At 41.2% G+C, this 22,869-nt stretch overlaps 1 protein-coding gene across 2 annotated transcripts in view; it reads right to left on the bottom strand.

Moving 5' to 3' along the window:
- GLI3 (GLI family zinc finger 3) overlaps window positions 1-22,869 on the bottom strand; it is a 189,262-nt gene that overhangs the window by 7,595 nt on the left and 158,798 nt on the right. For both annotated transcript variants that reach the window (XM_066322818.1, XM_066322825.1), the window contains exons 10-11: window positions 3,453-3,602; window positions 2,690-2,854 (exon numbers count right to left, since the gene is read on the bottom strand). In XM_066322818.1, coding sequence (XP_066178915.1) covers window positions 2,690-2,854; window positions 3,453-3,602 — 315 coding nt within the window. The remainder of the gene's footprint in view (window positions 1-2,689; window positions 2,855-3,452; window positions 3,603-22,869) is intronic.

The raw sequence follows: 22,869 nt of genomic DNA, 5'->3' as shown, positions 1-22,869 counted from the left end.
CGCAGTTATATGATTTCACAATGAATTTGTTTCCTTATTTATGGTCTCTAAAACATCTGAATCATAGAATGGTTTGGGTTGGAAGGGACCTTAAAGATTATCTAATTATCCACTCCCTTCCCAACATGGGCAGGGATCCCTTGGTCAAACACAAATTCAGCGCTGGCCCCGAACACTTCCAGGGATGGGGCAGCCACAGCTTCTCTGGGAGACCTCTACCAATGCCTCACACTGATCAATTTCTTCCTTAAAACTAATCTAAATCTACCCTCTTCCAGTTTAAAGCCATCACCCCTTGTCCTAGAATTGTGACTGCACCTAATCAAAATCATTATTTCCCCTTGGTTCAAGAGGCAGCAATTAGTGCTGCACAGTTGATTGAGGGCAGAGTCTCTCATGGGTACCAACCAGCACAGCTTTCACTTATCTTAGCAGAAGAGTCAACTCAGCTATGGCAATTTATGAAGACTGGTCTAATTTTCAACCCTGTCCCTTGCCCTCATCAGTTTGATAGCGCTCTCAGTATGCCTAGTACCTCCCTCAGAAGATGCTGGGCCATTTGTTCAGGAAAAATTAACTGAGGAAGCATTTTTTCCTGGCTCCTTCAGATCACCAGTATGATGTCAAAGCATAAGATACAGTGTCATGAATATTTTCACGTTGCAGAAATATATGCACTAGTACTATTGTTACTGCTACTAGCATAACTCACTCATTTTTTTAGAAACCACTTTCTTTATCTGTGAATTTCTATAGTTCACTAAGCAATGCAGAATAAAGCAAATTTACTGTCTTATAAATTAACAAAGCCTTTGTTCTTGTATTATGAGGGGATTAGAAAGAAGAGCTGAGCACTTCCTAAATCCTTTAATTGCCTTGGGAAGCAAACTCACTTTTATCACTGAATTGTTTCCAAGAAACTACTACTTTAAATGTTGGGGTGTTTTTTATTATACCAGCCTTCAAAAAAAAAAAGAAAGAGACCCTCATAGAGAGTTTCTCAGAGTGCTTCTCTGTCTGTTTACATATGGCACAGTGGAGCCTTTGACAAATACAGCTTCATCACAGCTGTTTAAGGCCTGAGACTGCTTACAAAGACATCAGTGGAAAAACCCTTCCCATTTACTTGAATACGAGCAAAAACGAGCAATTTAGAGATGATGTTGAGCTACCGAGGCAGGTTTTCTCAAGCTGCTAGGGAAGTACAGGTCACTTAGCTCTCCTCTGCATGAGTAAGGTATATTGTCATCAAGATATGTCAGCTGCTTTTAAAGCTCTCTGTAGGTTACCTACTTAAAACCAAAATGGCACTGCAAGAAAGTGCTGAAATTTGGTCTGTGCTTTTCATGGCATTCACATCACTTCACCAGTATATGTTGCCCTAGAAGATGGGCCCATTTTGGTGTGAAGCAATGGTGAAGGAATGTTTCATTTGCCCCTGTGGCTGCACCTGTCAGAAATCATATGCAGCATAAAATTTCTCTGGTTGACTTACTGTTAGGCACAAAATTCTGATCTTAACACAGGGGCAGGTCGCATCACTAAGTACGAGAAGGTCTAACTCATCATCTAGGCAGCACACAGATTGGTTCAGACAGTGAATGAAAAAAGAAAGCTCAGACAGCTATTGGCAACACTTGGTGAACTTCAACCATTCAGAAAATCACTGCAGAGCTTCAGTGCCATTATTAGTTGGTCTGCTGAAAACACACATGGCAGGAATGAGGAAACGCAGAGATGTGCAATGCCGTCTGCTTCCCTTGTGACTGAAGACATGCTGCAGGGCGGGAACTGGAAGAAGATGAATGCTCCCTGGAGATCTGCCAGCCCAAGTGCGTGCCTGCGACAGACCTGACAGCCAGCTAGAGAAAGACAGAAGCTGTGTGGAAATGGATATAGCTGCTATGGTATGTCCGGTACTTCCAGGTCTAGCCTGGAGGTGAAGCAGTCTAGGGACACGTCAAGGAGGAGAGAGTGGACTCCGAGAGGTGAGACTAAGATAATGTGACTCTCTGACCAACTTGAAACAGGGCAATAAACATGGACAATGCAAGAAGATAGTGTGATTCCTGAAAAAGGAGGCAGCAGTAACAGGAAACACAGTAATGAGATGTTACACTGGGAGTTTGGGAGACAGCTGTAACTGCCACAGCTGGTTTCTTTGAGAATGGTTGTATTTCCTCTGCTGCATCCCTAGTCCATGAGGTCTGTTCAGGATGGAAAGAAAGAGTGAAAGAGACCAGAGAAGAAGGAAAAGGCATAGCTCAGAACTTAAATGGCAACCCATGATTTCAACCGTAGACTGTGGCTGTCTGCAGCACCCCAAAGTATCTGGGCAAGCTGCATCCCAGCAGATGCCTGGTGCCAACAGAGGCATGGGAATGGATCAGGCACTCCACAAGCCCTTCCAGATCCAGAGGGAAAAATAATCCCAGCTTTACAGGGAAAACAGGATCTGTCCCTGGTTAATGCATGTGTTTCCATTAGAATTCCTCCTTCGAAACTCTCCTACACATAATAAAATGCCAAGTCTGTATGACACTGTGCTGGTGAGAGCCATCCAGAATTTACATTCCTTTTGGGTTGCTGAGGGTTGCTGTGCCTTTCCTCTGTAATACACTGCTATGACCATACTGTAAGTCTGTTCAACAATGAACTGTATTAATATTTTGAAGCTGTGCTTACTTACCTCATTGGAATGAGTCCTGTTTTGGTGCTTGGCCCTGTCGGACGCATTGGAGAAAGCTTTGTTGCAGCCTTCGTGTTCGCACACATATGGTTTCTCTCCAGTGTGAGATCTCAAGTGCGTTTTCAAGTTTTCTAGTCTGGAGTAGGCCTTTGTACAACCTTCAAACTGCAGATGAGAAATTAGACTGTTTTAGTTTTAATCTTTGGACTTGCAGGGAACAGTAGAAGTGGACTTATAAAAGTTTCTAAATTTTCCAAGCCTTCATAACCTTGTCCAACATAGTTTTGATTTGGAGGGTTTTACCCTCCAATTTTACCCAAGCAAACTTCACCACAGCTCAAGTTAAAATGCTTTCAGCATTATGTAAATCTTCTCTTACAGGAGAGCTAGTATTCATGTACTTTGACTAAGACTGAAATCCATTGCAAAGCCATCAGGAGGCTGGTGGTCAGCAGTAATATCAAGATCTCTAAGAGAAAGTGCCTTTAAATAATTAACCAAACTGAGCCCTGTTTAATAATGTCATTTGGGGCTTCTTTGTACTTTAAATGGGAGAAAATGGGCCAAATCATCCAGGGAATGCCCTCTCCTAAAGCTTCTGTCATCTGGTTGTGCTGGATAACAAAGCAGACATAGCAGTCTCTTCTCCACAAGAGTCTGACAGACAAGAGCTCAGGGAATACAGAACTCGTCCTGCTCTGTTTATTCACTGCACAGCCCCAGCTTCCCTGTACACGCCTGGAGCTCGGGCCCCTTTACTTACGGTGCATTTGTGTGGCTTTTCCCCTGTATGTCTCCTCATGTGGACCACCAGCATATACTGGGCTTTGAAAGGTTTCTGCTCCCGGGAACAATCCAGCCACCGGCACACAAACTCTTTCTTCTCACCGTGTATGTGGTCATTGTTGATATGCTGTTCAGGTAGAACAGAGGTTACAGCTTAACAGAAAGACAACATCAGCTGCAGCCTTACTGTAATTTCGCACTGGAAGAGCATCAGAGATTCAGATGTGAACCAGGTCCTTGTGATACTGAAAGAATAAGACCATCCAAGTGACCACAGGGTTCAAATTATAGATCCTAGTGGAAGTCCACTAAGGCCCACGAATTTTTCCTACTAAGATCAACAGGCTTTGGACCAGCCTCAGGGATGCAAGTTCATAAATGAATCCTGGATAATGTCATGCACGGCTCCACTTCTGGGATTCACACTGAGTACTGCTTTTGCAGAGTAGGGAAGCATTACTCAAGTGCTGCTCAACACAAACAAGGTTTACAAAATCAAGCCTTTAGAAACATCTTCCAACCTGAAAGATCAACAGAATTGCCAAACCAAGTTTCCATTCCGAATTTTAACTCACTCTTTGTTACCCATATTTTCTTTCAGTAAATGTATTTGGTTCAGTAAATGTACACATCATGGTGGCAGAAACAAACCCCTACACACATACAATATAAACCCCTACAATATAAACTCCGAGTACTGAAACATACATCAGGCCAGTTTTTGCCACTGCCAAGTCTGGCTCTGTCTGAATGTGTGTGGGAGTGAAGCTGCCCCAGCCCTGCTGACTTGCAGGCACATCTTTCCGTGGCCAATGTCATCCAAGTGAGTGTATCTAGAAGCAGGACAGGCCTGCTTTTACTTTTTACTCTTCCACAGAATTAGCTTGCTCTGTTTCTTTCATTAAGATCTAGTTCAGAAAAGCATTTTACAATGGATTTAATTCTCCCTGTGTTTGAGTGGAAACAGGCAGGTGAATCACGGCCAGCCTCAAAATTTTTGTGGTTTTTTTTAAAGGTTTAACTGTTTGAATTCTTTTGCACAGCTTTAGAAAACAAAAGAAAACTACACCTGGACTTTCAGAGTCTTTTTTTCCAGCAGGAGCTGCCTGACTCATCCTCCCAGGCTCTCTTGGAGAAATCATTCCACACTGCCGTACTTCTGTCATTGTGCCACTAGATGGCTGCATTACTCAGCGAATGACGTTATTCCCACTGTGTACCAAAAAAATCTTTCCAGTTTTTCTTTGATCACAGCACAGGGACGAAATCTGTATCTGTTTCATAATGGGCCCACAGAAAATGCTAGCTGTACAGAAACTCAGTAGTTCATATTGGAACACAAAGAAGATAATCCCAATCTTTTCTGAAGTCTTGAAAAAGCCACATAAAATTACGTATGTTAAAAAACTATCCACTACTACCATGGAAAACAGACATTCTTTGCTTTTAAAAGATGCCTTTACATTGCCTGTAAAAGATGACAGCTCTTTTTCTGAAACTTTATTGCTATTTCTTAAAAGTTGTTATGAGGGACAGGATGCACAAACAGAGCAGAGGCGCTGGGCAACATGAGACTTGAAATCTGCAAGAGTTAATTTTCCTAGTGCAGATCTGTAGCCATTCATAATACATACACCCATGCCAGAAGCATACACATGCCCCATGCTGTGAAATGGCATCAAAAGAGTTCAGTGAGGATAATGTGTGCTCCTTCTTGAAAGATAAAGAAGTAACAGGACAAAACTAAATGCATTCAAGTAGTTCATGGGCAAGTCTCTCTGTAAACATTACAGACTGTGTGTTATGTGGTTAAACCTACACAGCCACGAGGGGGATGAAACTTGAGTGTGTGACACAGACTTTCCATTCGATACAAAAACCTCAAGGCTGGATCAATCACTTCACCACAGCACCTCCTCTGACTTCCTGCTGTGTGGACACTCAGGCACCATGGAGTCTCTTTCAGAGAAAATCTCCATAGGACAGTTTTTTCTCTTTGTCCCTGTAAATCAGCTCGCTCCCTGCGCTCCACACCTCTAGCCTTTAACAGCATGAGAATCCTCTAAAACTGACCTTTCTCATGGGCCTACAAGTCCTTTCCTCACTCCCTCCCCAGCCCAGGCTCACTGCAGCAGCTGACAAAGCTTGCTGAGAGTGATGATGATCATTTGCCTCTCTCCATCACTGCCTCATCTGTCAAATACCTTGTGATCATCCTCTGGTTTCTCACAACTGTGGCCCTCCATAGATATTTGCCCTGCTCTCTTATTCTATCAATCCTTTCCTAGACTCTCTGATCTTCCTACAATCAAACCCCCCTTTTGTGCTGTTTTCCCTCATTGCTCTGATGCTCCAAGTGGCCCTTGAGAGCTCACCTGCAAATCCACCTCATTCTCATTCAATCCCTCTGAGGATCCTCACCTTTAGGGAAAGCCTGGAATAAATGAGCCTGTGATCTCCTAATCTGGGTAATTTATTTGGTTCACAGGTGAGCTGCTTAATTGCTTTTTGCAAAGGAGTGATATTTTAGTAGACCTAGAAACATCTCCAAATACTGAGCAGCTGGTCTGGAGGAAGACACTTGCTAGACAAAAAATCAGCACCAGCAGTGCTCTCAGGTAAGGAGACTCAGACACCTTAACTTGCTGAAGTTAGGATGAGAAAACTCGTCAGTCATCTGACTCTGGACATGTGGGCTGAACTACATAAATGCAAACCATGAACTCAATCTATAATGGAAATTTTTACCCTTATCATTAGGCAGAAATAATGTGCAATTTTTGCAACATATTTAAAGAGGAAGGCTATCTCACTGTACAAATAACACCATTTAGAAAAGTTCAGAAGTTTGTGAACCCTGGCATTCAGGTTCTTTCACTCATATAATTACCTTTGGATTTTACACAGTGTTTTTGGCTCCCTGGTCTCTATTATGAGAGGAAATGAACAGTTTTGAGCTTGCAAAACAAAGAAAAGTCAGGAATAAGAGTATTATGCAAAGCAGAAGCTTTGGTACAGTACAATAAGGATTTATAGGGTTTCAATTTATAATCTGTTTGTAACCTTATTACACCCATGAAATGTCACATTCCAGGGACTAGATCAGAAGGATTTTTTTTTTCCTGATGAAATTGAATTTTGATGCAGTTTCAGGGTGTGAAAAGGCTTTTCTTTTAATTTTGTGGGCCCAAACCTGCAAGTTTTACTTATGTCTGTAATCCTTATTACAGTAAATAGGCGCATGAAAGCCAATGATATTACTCCCTAGTGTCAGGTTTGCTAGCATAAGGCTCTGAAGCATCAGCTCTGTATTATTAAGAATTTCTGACCTGAAAAAAAAAAAAGCCCCTATTAAAAGCTGGAATTCTACAAGCTATCTCCCGCTGCACACAGCTCCAAAAAGCTGCTAAACAGGGGTCATTTGCAGAGTATCAGTCACTTTCATGCTACTTCAACACTCATTATCAAACCTCTGTTTGTCCTGGCTCATTTTCTTTTCTTTAAAAAATGTTGTTATTATCATCTACTTCCAAAATACCTTGAAACGAACAGAGGGAGCTGACCTAAATACGAATTTTGGTCTCAAAATGACCTGCCTTTGAAGAAAGAAGCTCTGAGATGAATTTCAATTCCAGAGCATAAAATCCCATCAGATTAATTGAAATCAAGGCTGAAGTTTGCCTATCATCTCTATTGGGCAATCTCAAAAACCAGAGGTAATGGGAAATTCAATTCACAGTATCCTGGAAGCATAAATGCTTAAATGGCAAGAAATACTATTGAAAAGGGAATGCCTTAAATCATGCATGTTCCATATAGTCCATACCAGTCATACTTGTAACTTGATATTGTAGCAGATGAGATGAGGTGACACTGGAGGTAGGATCTGCAATAGTCTTCGTGTTCCATTTCCCTCCTCCAAGAGGGTTTTTAGAAGAAAGAAGAATCTGCACACGTCCTAACTGACTGCATGGTACCCGTTAGCTATTCAATACATGAACAAAGGCCAAATGTGCTCTCACAGTAGTCAAACAGCAGGAGGAAAAGCCTCTCCATACCAGTGGAAGAACTTAGGAACCTCAGAAAAGGAATGTCACTGCAACTGAGATTGCGTCTGAAAGCAAAGCGCTATTTGGTGGCAAGAGCAGAATACTCCGGGAAAATCTCACATTTCTGTTTTTTAACCTAGACATGCTACTCTAAAGTGTAGGAGAAAACTGGGAAGAGACCATGCTTTATTGGTATAATGTGGTAAGTTAGTGGCAGAGTGAAAAGGCCAAAATTAGGTTTAATTCCAGTTATACAACAGCTATTTATGACTTTTATCTTCTCGCAGTAATTTCCCTGTATTTTAAAAAATTTAAAAGGAGGTGCTAAATAACTTCTCACAAGATCTCGCCACTGACATTAAGCAGAGGCAGCATTTAAACCACCTTCTAGCACAGATCTCTCCCTGTACTGTACTGCCACAAAAAGTCCCTCAAACCAGCAGAGCTACTGCATTTGATGCATAGCGGACAAAGTGCAAAAGGTGAAGAGGCATCGCAGTGGAATGGCTGCTGAACACAGCTCATCCCGCAGCTGCACAAGAGAGGACATATGAAGAGGCTGGGTCTGGCAGTACCAGACTAGCTCAGAAGCTGGTTTGGAGAGGATTAGCTGTCCCTGACTTGCAAGTTCTGCAGGGAACACTTTTATTTCTGTGTTTTGCATAGGGAATGTAGATTTGTCCTTAAGCCCACATACAATTAGAAACAAGTTCCTGGTCATCAGGCCCATTCCCTTGCTATGTCAAGTCCCACCACACATAATCCTGGTCATGAACAGAGCTTCAGCTTCTAAGTACCTTGGTCATCAGCTCCCTCTGCTCCCAGTGGAAGGCGCTTCTAGGAACTCACTCTTCTGCTGGTTAGCAACTAATTTCTAGCTTCGATTGATTCACAGCCAATTCAAATTCATTTGTTCTCATGCCAACACTATCCTTTAGCTTAAACAGCTCTGCTTCCCTGCAGTGTTTAGTTCTCTCCCTTTCCCACCCTGACTGGCATATAGTACTCTCCTCTCTGTCTTCATTTGCTGGATTAAATAAACTAGTTCTTTCTGGTCTCTCTTCAGTGGCCAAGTCCTCATTCTCCTCTTAACCTGCTTTGGCTTGAGGTGAGGAAGTCCAAGTCCCGTATGTCATTTTGTTTCCAGATTCCCCACTGCCACTTTAAGGACTATATTAGTACATCAGTGGCTCTCTCAGCTTCTTCACCTGCTCCAGAACAACTTCAACCTTCTTTACCAGAGTAGTGGGACGTACACCAGGGCTCATCAGACTTGGTGTAACAGAATTCAAACTTCCCTGTCGTCACTTAGGTGTAAGTACAGATCTCACATTCACTTTAGACTTGAGACTATTACCAAAGCCTCTGAGTACCTTGCAACTTGTGAATGTACCTCTCCTAACAACAAACCTCAGAAAAGAGTATCTTCTACTATGATCACTTCTGGTGAAGGCAGAGACTTAAGGCCCAGGAAATCTAAAGCCCCCATGCACAGAAGTATTTAGATCTCTGATTCCCACTGAAAGCAGTCACTTGTTCATGAGTGGTGTGCATACTTCTAAGGTTCTTGACCTACACAGCTTTCCATGATAGCCAAGTGACTGCAAAAAGAATATCAGTGTTCAGAACAGTGACAGGGCAGCACTTAAGCAAGTCCCCAAGCTTGCCTGCTCCCCAGGGATGCAATATTTGACTCATCACTGCTCCTTGTTACTATTTTAGGTAGTCAGGCAACTAAGAGATGACATCAGACAGGCCTTCCTACCATCTCATTAACATCTTGATAAAGGTTGGCTTCATGATCCACAGCAAGATGAACAGACAAAGACATCATAGAAAAAGTCAGGATATAAAGGAGGTCCTGGTGAGCCAGGAAATCTCCTGTGACAATAGAAATCTCATTTTGAGGAGGAAAAAAAAATGCATCTCCATGGAGTGAAATCCCCAGCAGACTTCTTGGACACATTCCAATCACTGCAATCAAGTCTCTCCCTAACCTCTGTGACTCTCTGTTAGAACGATGCATGCATTTTAATTTCCTCTTATCTGATGGAAAATAGGTACAGATTCTGTCCGTCCTTTCCTTACTAAAGATTTTGCAGGCACAACCAGGCTAAACAGCCCCAAGAGACCAATGTCTCCTCCCTGCTGCCCAAGCTGAGAATACACTTTTGACCCTGTGTCCTTAGGGTAGCATAAGTACTTAAGGCATTTTTAGCTCCTGAGACAGTAGAAGCACTTAGGCTGCTTTAAGCCCTTACAGTGGCATAAATGCCTAAGCTGGTTGCAGTTCCTAAAGCCAAGTGGAAACTGTAGCAATACATGAAGGACTCTGCACTTCCACATAGGCACATGCCTGTGGAGAAACTCAGACAACTATCTCCAATCCTGCTTTCTTTCCTTTGGATGCACTTATTGTTATTCTATTAGAGTTCTTGATGCTGTCTTTCATACTTTATGAAAGATTTAAGAAATGCTGTTGTGACAGATCTCTGCTAACACTGATTAGCAACATGACAATTTATATAATTTGCTGATCTGGCCCAAAGCAGGTCAGTGCCTCCACAGTCTTGACACCTTTACTAAGAGTAAATACTTATGGAATATCTACAGTTAAGATCATCTGGATCTTAAAAGCACTGCACAGCAAATTCCTTGGTGGCTAATGAATACACTAAATAATCTGTGCACTGCACTCCTCACCTCACAGTGTTTGACCTAGTCACTCTATCTCTATACCTTATTTTCAACATGTTCCACCATTAACAACTGAAGCCCCTTGCTCTCCCTAGATATGGCCATGATTGTAAACCTAAATGAAGACTAGTGGCATGCCACATTTCATAATCAGATATTTTTGGGTTACATGTGAGAGGAGTGTGGCTTTTTTAACAGTTGTAGTGGTTTAACACCAGCCAACACCTACCTACCAGATTCATTCCCACCAGCCCCTGCCAGCAGGATGGGGTGAGTTGGAAAAATCCATGGGTTGAGATAAGACTAGTTTAAAATCCAAAATAAAAACTATAATAGCACTAATAATGATAATGATGAAAAGGGAGATAAGAACAGGGACATGAATAACAGCCAATGCAAACAAGTGATGCACAATACCCTTGGGTCACCACCTGCTCACTGATGCCCAGCATGCCCATGACTAGCAAACTGGTCATCCCAGCCAACTTCCCCTGGTTTATACCCTGAGCATAATGTTCTGTGGTACAGAATATCCTTTTGGTCAGTCGGGTTCAGCTGTTCCCAGCTGTGTACCCTCTCAGCTTCCTGTGCACCTGCTCCCTGGCAGAGCATGGGAAACTGAAAAGCCCTTGACTTAAGAGCAGGCACTTCAGTTGTAGCTCAGCAACAACTAAAACATCTGTATGTTATCAACCTTATTCTCACACTGAATCCAAAATATAGAATGTACCAGCTACTAGGAAGAAAAATAACTCTATCCCAGCCAAAACTGGCATAAAAGCAGGCAAAATTATACATATACACTGCAAATATTTGTAACTCCAGTGTGACTAAAAATGTTTTACTCATTAAGAAAAAAAATTACTATATAAAGAACATTTAAGTTAAAAATGTTTATTTCAAAAAGGAGTGACATATGTAGAAAATGTGAAATGTAAGTTACCTGTTTTACAAATTTAACATTTGAACTCTGTGTCCATGACTGTTAATACTTAATTATAAGAATAAAAAGAGACTCCAGTAAGCACTCCAGCTGAATTCATGCTTGAAGCTCATTTATTACTGTGTTGTTCTGAATACCTATTTCTGTCCCATGAGGACTGGCAACAGCAGTCAATGAAGAAAGGAAGGAATCAAAATTAGGAGCCTTAAGTCAACTGAAAAATTATGATGATTTATAACTTGAGTTAACCTGTGTACACAGAAAGATGGGAATGACAGGCAGCATGGAAACCAGTGGCTGGAAGAGAGGATGGAAACAGTGAGAAAGGAGGACTCCAGTGTCTGAGGGAGCATTCCCAAATACATAGTAGACTGAAGGGAACCTCAGAGATGCTGCAACAAACAATTAGGGTCAACAAGCTTTCTTGAACCAGCACAGCTGCCACTGGGAGAAGACTGGGTTTACAGTCACATGTAAAGACTTAGTTAAGATCTGGGGCTGAGTGCAACACATGGACAGGGACTGTCCCTGTTTCATACAAGTTCAGAAGGAAGGAATGCACAAAGGCCAAGAGCAACCAAACTAATAATAACTAATGAACTTTGCATTTTGTGGAGTTTACACCTGAGCAGGAATCATCTTCCTGCCTCAAATTTTGTTTCAGCAAGCCATGGTGAATCAAATGACTTTTTACTTATGGGATTGGGTAAGTCTTGTTCTCTAAATGTGAAACTGTCTTACTAATAAACAGGAATATGCTAATTCAAAGGACACAGCTCACCAGGACTATTTGCTTTTCACCTCCCTCTTTCAGCTGAAAATACAGGTCTGATTATTTTTTTTCATCTCTCTGCCCTAACAACAACAATAAAATTTCTAAATCCCCCAGAAGAAAAAAAATATTTTCTTTCTACTTCTCCTTTTGTTCTCTTGCAGTAAATCCTGTAGTTGTCTTTGTTGCCTATCAATAGGTTAAACATATCCAACTTGTATGTTTAAATGCTAAAGACAGAGAAGTCCCCATGGATACGTCAATCATTGGCTCTTGTACAAAGAAAATACTGTATTTTGCTCAGAAGAGCTTTCTGTGGCAATTTAAACACAGTGAGACAGACACAATATCCTGGAGAGAGGAAAACCTGCCTTATTACATTCCTGACCCAAGAGAAAGGATCTGCCCTTAGGATATAAAGAGAATCAGTGGGGGAAAAAAGGAGAAGAGTTATCTAATCCTAAAAATAAAGACAGTGGTTCCATAATACAGCATGACCTTCTTTTAATCTCTGATATAGCAGTTATCCAGTATGGATGTGATAGAATACCAACAGGGCAAACACAGCTTTCTCATCAGCCTGGGAACCAACTCCCTCAGCCCGTATCTGTTTCCAGGTTTTGGACAGCTGTTTGGTAGGCTCTGGTATATTCTGTGGAGTGAATGGAACTTATAGGATATTGCAGGGATTCTTTTGCAATAAGATCACATCTTGTTCTTGTTTCATTTAATATACATATATTCATGTATGCAGTACAGTTAAGTCTGTTAGCAGCAAACACACTCCATCGAGGGCAATGTTTCACAGCTCTCCCTTGATTTCCTGTGTCAGAGCATGCAGCTATAAAGCAATGGGCAGAAATTGCATCTTTATTTGATAAACCTGAAAATCTAATAAATTATATTCTGCCAGGATATCAACATAAATGTTGTGGACATTAATCATTCCAGTTTTACAGGTTGGAAAGGTGTTTTGATGACTGTCAGGTTTTCTTCTTCTCTAATGCTCTTTTCCATAACTCTGTCAAAAATCAAGTGCCTTGTTTTTCTTGGAAGTTGTGTTCTTGTATTACTAGCTGGGATACTAATAGATGAAGCTGGTATGGTTCCGGAATTCCAGCTTTAATTACTCTTTTTTTTTTTGTTTTTCCCCAGCTGTAGAAAAGTAATTTTTCAGTGCATGCTGTTATGATAACTGGGTTCTACCATCTCCTCCAGCACTGATGCTTTTGCTTTGTATCACATTTGCCTTAGTTCAAGCAAGCTATCACAGCTTCCCTGTTTTAGCACTGTTATTTAATAATTAAAAAAAAAAAAAAAAAAAGCTCCACTTCTCTCTTCAACCACCTGCCTGTATGTGACCTGACCTGCTCAAGGACAGGCAAACTGCATTTTCATAAGGAGGCTGCAGAAGGAACTGACAGTGGAAACCACAAGCCAAATACTCAAGGTAATTGTTCTCAGACGGGGATGTTTTGGTTAAATCTTTGCCATCCAAGGAGAAGCTATGCTCTCCAGATAGCTGCTGAAGCAGGGAAAGATGCAAAAGGCTTACATGAGGATGACAAGTTCTTGGGGCACTGGGATGAAGGAACCTGTAGGGCAGGAGTACCCCTGCAGTGCTTCTGGAAGAATGCAAGGGGCCAACCACAAGCTGAGCACTCCAGATGTTTCTCCCAACACCTCCTCCTACCTGTCTGCTGTCTGCAGTGCTTCCCAGCTCTCCTGGCTGCCCTCCTGGCTGCCTCTGCTGCAGCACTCCCTGCACAGCTCCTGCAGGTTGTTACACGCTCCGCACCACTGCATGTGTGCTGGCAAACTCTCCTCCAACTTCCACTTGCTTCAAGGATCTTTCTTGGTGTAGACTGTGTGGTTTTTAACACACAGGCTGAGAGCTGCTCTGAGCATCTGAACTGCTGTGCTAACTGCACAAAAGCCTTTTGCTGTAGGGCTTTTCCTTTTTAAAAGGCAACATCACAGGTAGAGCTCCATTTTAACTCTCAACTTTGCCACGACTTCAGCAATGCACAGAATTCACTTTTACAAAAATTAGCTTATATGCGTGTGTGTTTGCCTCACTTCCACTTTGTTTTTTTTAATGCTCTTGACATTTAGGACCCCCAATTACACCTACATTTCACTTCTATGTAAATGTTGTATGAAAAAAATACAGGATAATTTGGTACCTGCAGCATAACAAGAGCCCCAAAACAGACTACCAAGGAGAAAAGCAGAGGGAGAAAAAAGAAAGGTGAAGTGTGAGAATTCAAACTTGGCTTAAAAGACCAGGGCTGGAAGAAGAAAGTTGACAAAGGCCATTTGCTGAAAGGTTTAAGACCCACTGCTGACTACATGATCAAACTGTGATGTTGATCTTTACAGTTCAATAGCAAATGAAAGTGGTCTTCTCCCAAATCCTATACCTTAGCCCTGCATTGATGATGTTCAGCCTTTTCTACCTGCATTCCTCTCTATTCTTCTCCACACATGCATCCAAGCTATCCCCACAGGCTTTCTGAGAGGTGGCCACAGGCAGAAATTCTACTTGAGTTGCAGGAAGAACTCCTGCCTTCAGGAAATAGCTCTACAGCATGATTGCAAGGAGGTGCAGTGCCTGTTCAAGTAATAACCTCACAAGAGAGGAAATTCACATTGCAAAGAGCTCCACATTCCCCTCAAATCCAATAGACATTCCTCTCTCAAATTAGCCACAGCAGTAGCACACCAACAAGGGAGAGGTTTTCCTACAGTTGGATGGGGAAGAGGGTAAAGACTGGACAAACATCTGCCCTTCACTCCTTCTAAGACTGCCGTGAATATTGCCTAGAAAATGTACTGTCTGATAACTTCTAGGAGTGGCTGAATATGGAAGGAGAGAAAACCACCTGAGGCTCAACTTCAAAATTTTCTGCTTCATGATCTTTGCATTTAAGGATAAAAATTGATTTTAACTGCTGGAGAATTTCCAGGAGAACCATATTAAAAATCTCTCTCACAGACAGTACCCAAGGCAAGCAATGGCTTACTCTTCTTTACAAATCTGAACTTGCTTACATCTGTGTACAATCTTTAACAAAAACATACAGGACTTACCTTAAAAAAAAAAAAAAAAGAAGAAATTGAAAAACTTGAACAGCTCCACACTTAGCACTGCTACAGATGTTAGTATAACACACTTAAAAGCATATATTCTATTTCTGGATTTTTCTCTCTGGCAAAGACACACCACAGAGGACGCCTGCCAGCACACGAGAAGGAAGTACTCATAAAGAGGCATTACAATAAGGTACTTCATCTTATTTGCAAGTAATACGAAGAATGAAAATACTGTTCCTGCTTTTGACAGAAGCACACCAGCACACACAAGGCAGAACTAAATACTTTGGATGTTTTTCTACATTTCTGCAGAAGACAAGAAACTATAGGCCTCCTTCCTGCCACCTTAACTCATCTGACTTCAATGGAAATCAGACCTGCTGTATATATTAAACCTGAAATCAACCATTCTCCCCCCATATTGTTTGGCTTTGATAAATTCCAGCCATTGCTCCTGGCCAAGATGCACAGATCGTAGTTCAGTGAGCTGCTCTGCTGACATGAGCTCTTATGGCAGCCTGGAGCCCATTAAATTCAATTGCATCCAAACACGCTGAGCTCTCTGCAGGAGTGGGGCTTTAGCAACTCTTCTAGTTAGTTATTGAGCTGTGGGTTCAAACCACGCTAAAAGTAATAATACTCTCCTTTAACATAGGGCATGTTCACAAGAAAGTAAAATTGGAAGAGATTCCTAATCTTTACATTCCACAGCACAGACCAGAGTAGTGGAGCCAAGAAATAAAAGCTTAAGAGTAAAGATACCTAAAGAAGAAAAAAAGAAATGGAAGAAAGAAAGTACCCAGCAAAATATCCCAACAAGTGGTGCACCAAATGAATGTATAAAGAGAACTGTTTTATAAAAATTGTAAGGCTGTAATGACAAAAACCTGTTAAAATTTACACTGTCTTTCAGTGCATGTGTTTGGAAATACACTGGAACCAGTTTAAAATCATCAGACTCTTTGAGTTAAAATGTAACAGTATATTACAGCAGCTTTATACAATTTAATATTAGCAGAGACAAACTGCTTAATCCCATGAACCAATTTAGAAACCTATTAAAGGCTATGGCAAAAGAACATAAGGAAAAGCTAAAAAGTACCATTTTAACAAGATTTTAAGTTCTTCTAAACTCCAGGAGTGGTACAATGGGTCATCTACCTATGAAGAAAGATTACCAAAATAATTGATCCTTTATGAAAAAATTAAACCACTGCCTCTTTTACTGAAAATCCTTTGTTCCCAAAGGGGATAAATAGCAAGGTAAAATATTTAAATAGGATCTGCTTTTCAAGGTGCATTAAGCATATGGGCACTAGCACTAAGCATGTATATACAACTTGCTGAAAAACATGCACCTCCTTTGGTTTAACCTTGGACCAGATTTTGTAAAATCATGCACTTTCTTCTACTTTTAGTACTTTATTAGTAACTACAGCACAGCTAATACTGATCCAATTAAAATGAAAGAAAATGAAAGAAAATATATTCCTCAGCAGGATCTTCCTGTGTAAATCAATCAGTAAATCTTCCTTATTTTTTGTAGAGAGCCCTTGTGCTTACCAGATGGACATATACAAATTGTTCATATCATTAAAACACCAGTGCTTTGTCTGTAGAAAGCGACTATTGAATAACAGCTTTTTTTTTTCAATAAATGCACTTAGTGTCTCCTTATACATAAACTATGAAAGCTGCAGTTCAGATTAGAGATAATGCCTGATCCATGTATAGCAATGAAAGGCACTAAAAACTTCTACAAAACCTAAACATAATGACTTAAAAACATAGAACACTTTTCACAGAAAACTACAAAGAAAAATGCTGACAATGATAAGCAATGCCAAAATCTTTACTAGGCAATATATGTTTTAACACATATTTAATCACAGAGGAGATCCTGGTAGAATTAATCCAGCCTCAGTAGCTGACAGCAGCAGCAGTGTGTTAAAGCCATGACATCCCAACTGGACTGGAGGAAGTAATTGGGGCTCTTCCTCCTAACACCTCCAAGAAATCTGTTTAACAAGCTTCAGCACATGCAGCAGTTTATTGCTGCTCTAAGACCTCCCTTGGGTTTTTTTACCGGACATCCACTTAGAATTTCCCTTTTGCATCCATGCTAGGCTTAATCAACGTTCAAATTCAGGGCTTAGCAAAGGTCTCTGTCCCCTTTCAGAAGTTAGTCACACTTGATGTTTCAGGCAGCACAGCAGCAGAGTTACATTCTTTCTTTTTTTTTGCCATGGAATAACATTTTTCTAGCCTCTCATATGTGCCATAAACACTCCTGTGCTGTATCTAAAGATGTATGTTTGAGCTGGTGCAATGAAAACTGTGGAGGATTTCTTAGGAGTACATGAGAGTATCTCCTAAAATACTTAGAAAACAGCCAAGGCAATTTTTTTTCTGCCCCTGCATTTCACATACAAACTTTAGTTGACTTTCAGTGAACTTACAAGGGCATTTGGTAACTAAAAATCAATCCTCAATTGTCTGGTTTATCTCAATGATTCCTATCTTCTTCTGTGTACCACTGTGCCACCATCTGAATGGGAGAGACTTGTGCTGGCAGTCAACCACAGAAATCTGCAGCAGCAAACTAGAGGGCAGTCCTGTATCTCTGTTAACTCTTCCTCACCCAAAAAAAAACATTTCAGAACTGGAGCCTAGCGCCTTCAGAATGTCATATAAAACACACTTCTTTGTTCAGGGTGTTTTTTTACTAACCATAAGTGTCGGAATCCCCTTGGCAACTAATTTCCTGGCTGCTAATCCCTTGGCTCTGATCCATGCAGAGAGAGTGGCTGCACTGGAAGAAGCCATACAAGGCACATGCTCTGACTTTGCAAAATGAAGTGGTCTCTTGATTTAAATTACAGTGGCCATTCAAAACTTTATACTTGCCTGGCATAAGAGAGTAAGCTAAGCTCACTGTTAAACACACTTTAAAGCCGAGTATAATGTGACAAAAGGGTTAAACACTGCAGGTAGGGTTTTCTTGGTAATATAAGGCAGTATTACACATAACATAGGCACAATAAAGAAATGTAAACACTACCCTATGGTAGTGAGATAGAGGAACTGTACAATATATTGTTCAATAATTAGCACTGATAACAGTTTAAAGGATACAGCCTTCACTTCACTTCAAGAAAATTACATTAACAACAACAACAACAAAATCACTGCATATCCACAGTGTAATAAGGTTCGCTACTCTCAGTTCTTGTACAGAGGGGTACAGAACTCTTGTGGCAATCCTGTCTGATGCTGGTAACCGGCAAAACACTCTACAATAAACAGACCAGAGCTACAGGAATGCTTCTCCCTAGCAGTCAGGCCAGGTGGGCTCGATCAATTCTGACACGCATATGTTGTTTAACGTATTCAGAAACAAAAGGGCGAGAGAAGCTCCGATAAGTGGCCAAACTCTCAAAAAATTTTTTTCACTAAGGTTCTTTTAGTTTTAGACAAAGGATTTCACAGTAAAAAGAAAGCTGGTACCATGCCCACGTGTGCTGTGAAGAGTGAGATATTATCTTTTTAATTAATACAGCCTAAAGTAATGCAGTTTTAAGTAATGTGCTCCAATCCTGAATTCCTCAAATTAGGAAGGATCAGAGCCAAATAAATATGGGAAAGACACTTGTCCTTCATACTGCAGAATCCTAAAATAATACACCACAACCCTCCCCCTCCTGCAAACTGGACCTCCCTGGATGCATTCAAGGCATGGTTGCCCTTATTGGGCAGGAATCACTTCTGAGGTAAGATGCTAACCAGAAGCAAGGGACGGACTTATCTGTACCGTGCTTCTCTCTGAAAATTTAGTGACTGCTTACCCGCTGCTGTGCTGCTGCTGTTCTTTCTTTTTGTGCTTTCTTGGCACATGTAGGAGAGGATAAAAGCCTAATGGGTGTGAGTGTCAGCACAATATAAATTGCTGTAAGAAAAAACTTGATGCATGGCTTGGGATCTGAAAGAAGAATGTCCACCATTGTTTGTGATTATGGATCACATCACAATCTAATAGCAATTTTTATTTAATCAATAATTTCCATGCTGAACAGACAGCCCTGTTACAGAGAATCGACAAGCAAGTACTGATAGCGACAAGGCTTGTTATTAATCTTTACCCTGCCAACATTTCAACCAAACTACTGTAAAAAAGCACCACCAAGATGGATTTAGAAGTACGCTTTTTTTTCTGTCTCTTTTCTTTCTCTTTTTCTTTCTCTCTCTTTCTTTATCTTTTCCTTCCTTTTGCTTTTCTTTTATTTTTAGCTACACAATCCCATTATCTTTCTCCTTTTTCAGGTATGTAATGTTTCATACACTTCATATTCTAAGTTTATTTGAAAAACCTGGGGCTTGAATTGCACAAAAAGGCAATTCATATTAAGCAATTTCACAAATCAGTGGGACCCAGCCCAGTGCTGAGTGTTAGCCATTATAGGCTAATAAATCATACTTTCTCTTTGAGATGTCAATCGCCAAAGTGCTTTGTAAAAATGTTGGCATCTGTAATTCAGCGAAGCCTTTTCATCTTGAAATAAGATGCTCCAGACTGATAACAAGAATAATCCTCTCTTGATCAAAAAAAAAAATCTGCATTTTACCAATTAAAGCTGCTGCCAGAAGCCAAATGGAGCAGCACTGAGACTCCACTGTAGTTTATCTCTGCTAAACACAAGGAGGGATACAGTTGGAGCTTTGTTTCATTTTCAGCTTGACTACTTTATCTCACGGAGAACTGCAGCATCTCAGCCCTGCAATACACATAAGAATGGTATATGCAGACCTCATACCTACAGTGCAAGCCACCAGAGGACCCACTCCTGACAAAACCACCACCCATTCATTTTACAGATTAGGTACTCAACATCTTGAAGAAAAGTCATGCTCATACTAAAGTTTAAGAACGGGAATACACTAGATTTGTTTGCCCATGATAAAAAGGCTCATCTGCTTTTCATTTTTTCTTTTTCTTTCTATTATGAGGTTACACAAACAGTAGAGACTGCAAAAATGAATCCATTCAGCCCAGCACTTTCAAACCCAAACGCAGAAGCTTTACTCATGCCTATATTTAAGTTGCCTGTCTCTGCCTCCATTTGTACAAGCTGATCTGCCACTTCTGTTTCAGAAAAAGCCCTTCCACATGCAGCTGAGCCAGCACTCACAGATTTCTATTCTTCCCAGCACTAGTTTACTAAGAGTAGATTTTCGGTAGAATATGAGTCACAAAAGCAATGCAGAGATATACCACACCAGATACATCAAGGTAGACTTCTCAGTGGTTCACCCTAATATAACACAGGCTACGTGTTATATTATGTCAAATCACTTAACAGAAGCAAGTTATGAAAAAGCTGAACAGAAAGACCAGCTCTGTCCACGTGAATCTGCTTTGTCCTGGCCCTATGGTCAGGACTGAAAGGTACCTGAAAAGCCCATGCACAAGACCAGCCCTCCCTGCAGCTCTCAGGCAGCAAAATTAAGGCAGGGAGGAACTTCCCTTTTCCCTCTTCTCCATGATATGCCAACAAGAGTCAGGAGGTGAAGAGTCAACTCTGTTTACTCCTGCCTATGTGTTTGTCACTCCAGTTAGCATGGGCTCCCCTGGGACTTGGCTAGCAGCTTCTTATCCTACATTTCTCCCCAAAACTGGAAGTCACCTTAAAAATATCAATAACTTGGAAGAGTTCAAGCAACTCTCAGGCAAACACTTCAAGTAAGTGCGTGTGGATACAAACTACCTAAATAGTGCTGTGTGATTAAAAGCACAGACAAGCCCTGCACAGCTCTTTCCACCCAAGTGTCCCCTCACTACAGGTAGAGTGGGTAGAGTCACTTCCCAGGGCACAGGAGGAGCACTGTTCATCCCTAGCTACAACTGTGAAAAAGAAATGTTATTTAAAGGACATCAGTAGTTTAACAACCTCTTTCAGGGATACCAATTCAAAGACAATGACTTTGCAACTCATATGAACAGAAGCCATAGCAGCAGCAGGCTAACAAGTTTTCTTAATGCTGTGAAAGAAATGCTAATTACAGAGAAATTAAAATTAAAAAAATGATTACATTTCTCTCTCTAAATCCCCTCTTAATACTTCACAGATTAGGGTGGATTTATTTTGTTGTAAACCTTTGTCTATCAAAAAAGAAATCCCCATGTTATCTTTTCCCCCTCCTCTGTGATTCATCAAAAGCCAGACTCTAGGCAGGGAGACTGCTTATGCACTTGTGTAGTGGAGTGCTTAAGAGGACCTGAGCCAAAGAACAGCTGGCCTTTGGGTCAAGCCCACAGTGAATAAGATTTCTTCACAAGGCAGCAGCGATGACTTTTAACACCGCAGGGAGGCAAAGGGCATCACAGTGACTGCTGCAGAACAAGGATGTGCTGAGAAGCACAAGCAGGGGCTGTTCCAGAGCCTTGGGGCTACTGAGGCTCCAGAACAGCAGTGAGGTCCATCTGTGGTTACTTAACCTTAAAACCCAACAGCACTTACATGGATACCTCTGATGGAGGTTAAAGACTTGCTTAATTTAAACACGCCTGTGTTAGGTACCCAAACAAAAAACAAGAGTGAATGAACATGCTCTCAAGGGCACAGATCTGCTTACCAGCTTTGCTATGCCATCTAATAAATTGCTGGCCTATAAACAATTCAACAATTCTGACACAGTTCAAAAGGATGGGATCAGTAACATAATACAGCACAGTAAGGTGGTGTCTTAATTTGAAATCAGCCTTTAAACAGGTAACGAGGAAGAGATTTCAAAATCTAAACACTTCTTAGAGATGTCTCCTATGATCATTTGCTATAATCTCTTCTTCCTTTCCTTTGTACCCTCACAGCTACAAAGGCCAAATATATTGAGGGGCTGGACAAACGGAAAAAAAGCCTTCCTATGGCACTTGCCTACCACTGAAACAACTCCCTGCCTTTTCCAAGTTGTCTCAATTTTCAGCTCAAGCCTTGGGCTTGTCTCATGTCAAGAACTCATTTCTTTTGTCCACAGCACTCCTTCTCCAAGTACGAGTTAGGGTCCAGACCCCACAGTGAATAAAAAAATAAAACAAGGTGAAACAGAATAAAACCACCAATAAACCCCCCCTTTGCTGTTGTACGTAAAACATTCTCCTTTTGTCAGCAAAAAATGATTACTATAATGGATTCCATGTTCTTATCTAGTCCTTACTCTTTTCAATTTAAAGGAAACATTTCTGAACCTTTCAGGGCAGTAGCTGTCACTGCCACGCACAATGAGCCTGTGAATGGGCTGAGGCTTCTCTATGTTACTGCGCTAGAGCCAAATAAAACTCTAATGAAAATGCATCAAAAACTGCCTCTGCAAAGAAGAATTAAACATTAACGAAATACCTGAATGTATTTTGAGAAGCATGCAAACTGGGATGTGTAATTACTACCCTTTGGGACTGTAAGGGACTTGCTTCACATAGCTGAGACTTCACCTGCCTCGTAACCGGTTTGCAAGCACACCTCCAGAACGCAGAGAAAAGAAACCACTAATGCATGAAGAATAATATGTTTGTTGGGCCAGATGTGTGCAATTGCCTCTATCCAGGTGCAGATGCCTACTCACACCGTGGCAACCATCACCTGCTTGGCTTTGGCAGCTTTGGGGCCCTTTGCTTACGGGACAGTTTCTCCTCTTCCAAGTGGCATGCAATGTGCAACTCTCAGGGTCACTCACAGGTCTGCTGCAGTGGGGCTGATACTCAGGGGAACTGCTTTAATCCGGTTTACCCTCCTATTGCAGTTGGATCTCTGTTTAGAGAAGAGCAAAGAAGCTCTCTCCAGTCCTT

The sequence above is a fragment of the Sylvia atricapilla genome, chromosome 1, assembly GCF_009819655.1.
Source record: "Sylvia atricapilla isolate bSylAtr1 chromosome 1, bSylAtr1.pri, whole genome shotgun sequence".
In the NCBI taxonomy this organism is placed as follows: domain Eukaryota; kingdom Metazoa; phylum Chordata; class Aves; order Passeriformes; family Sylviidae; genus Sylvia; species Sylvia atricapilla.
This window is presented reverse-complemented; position numbering and strand designations above follow the sequence as displayed.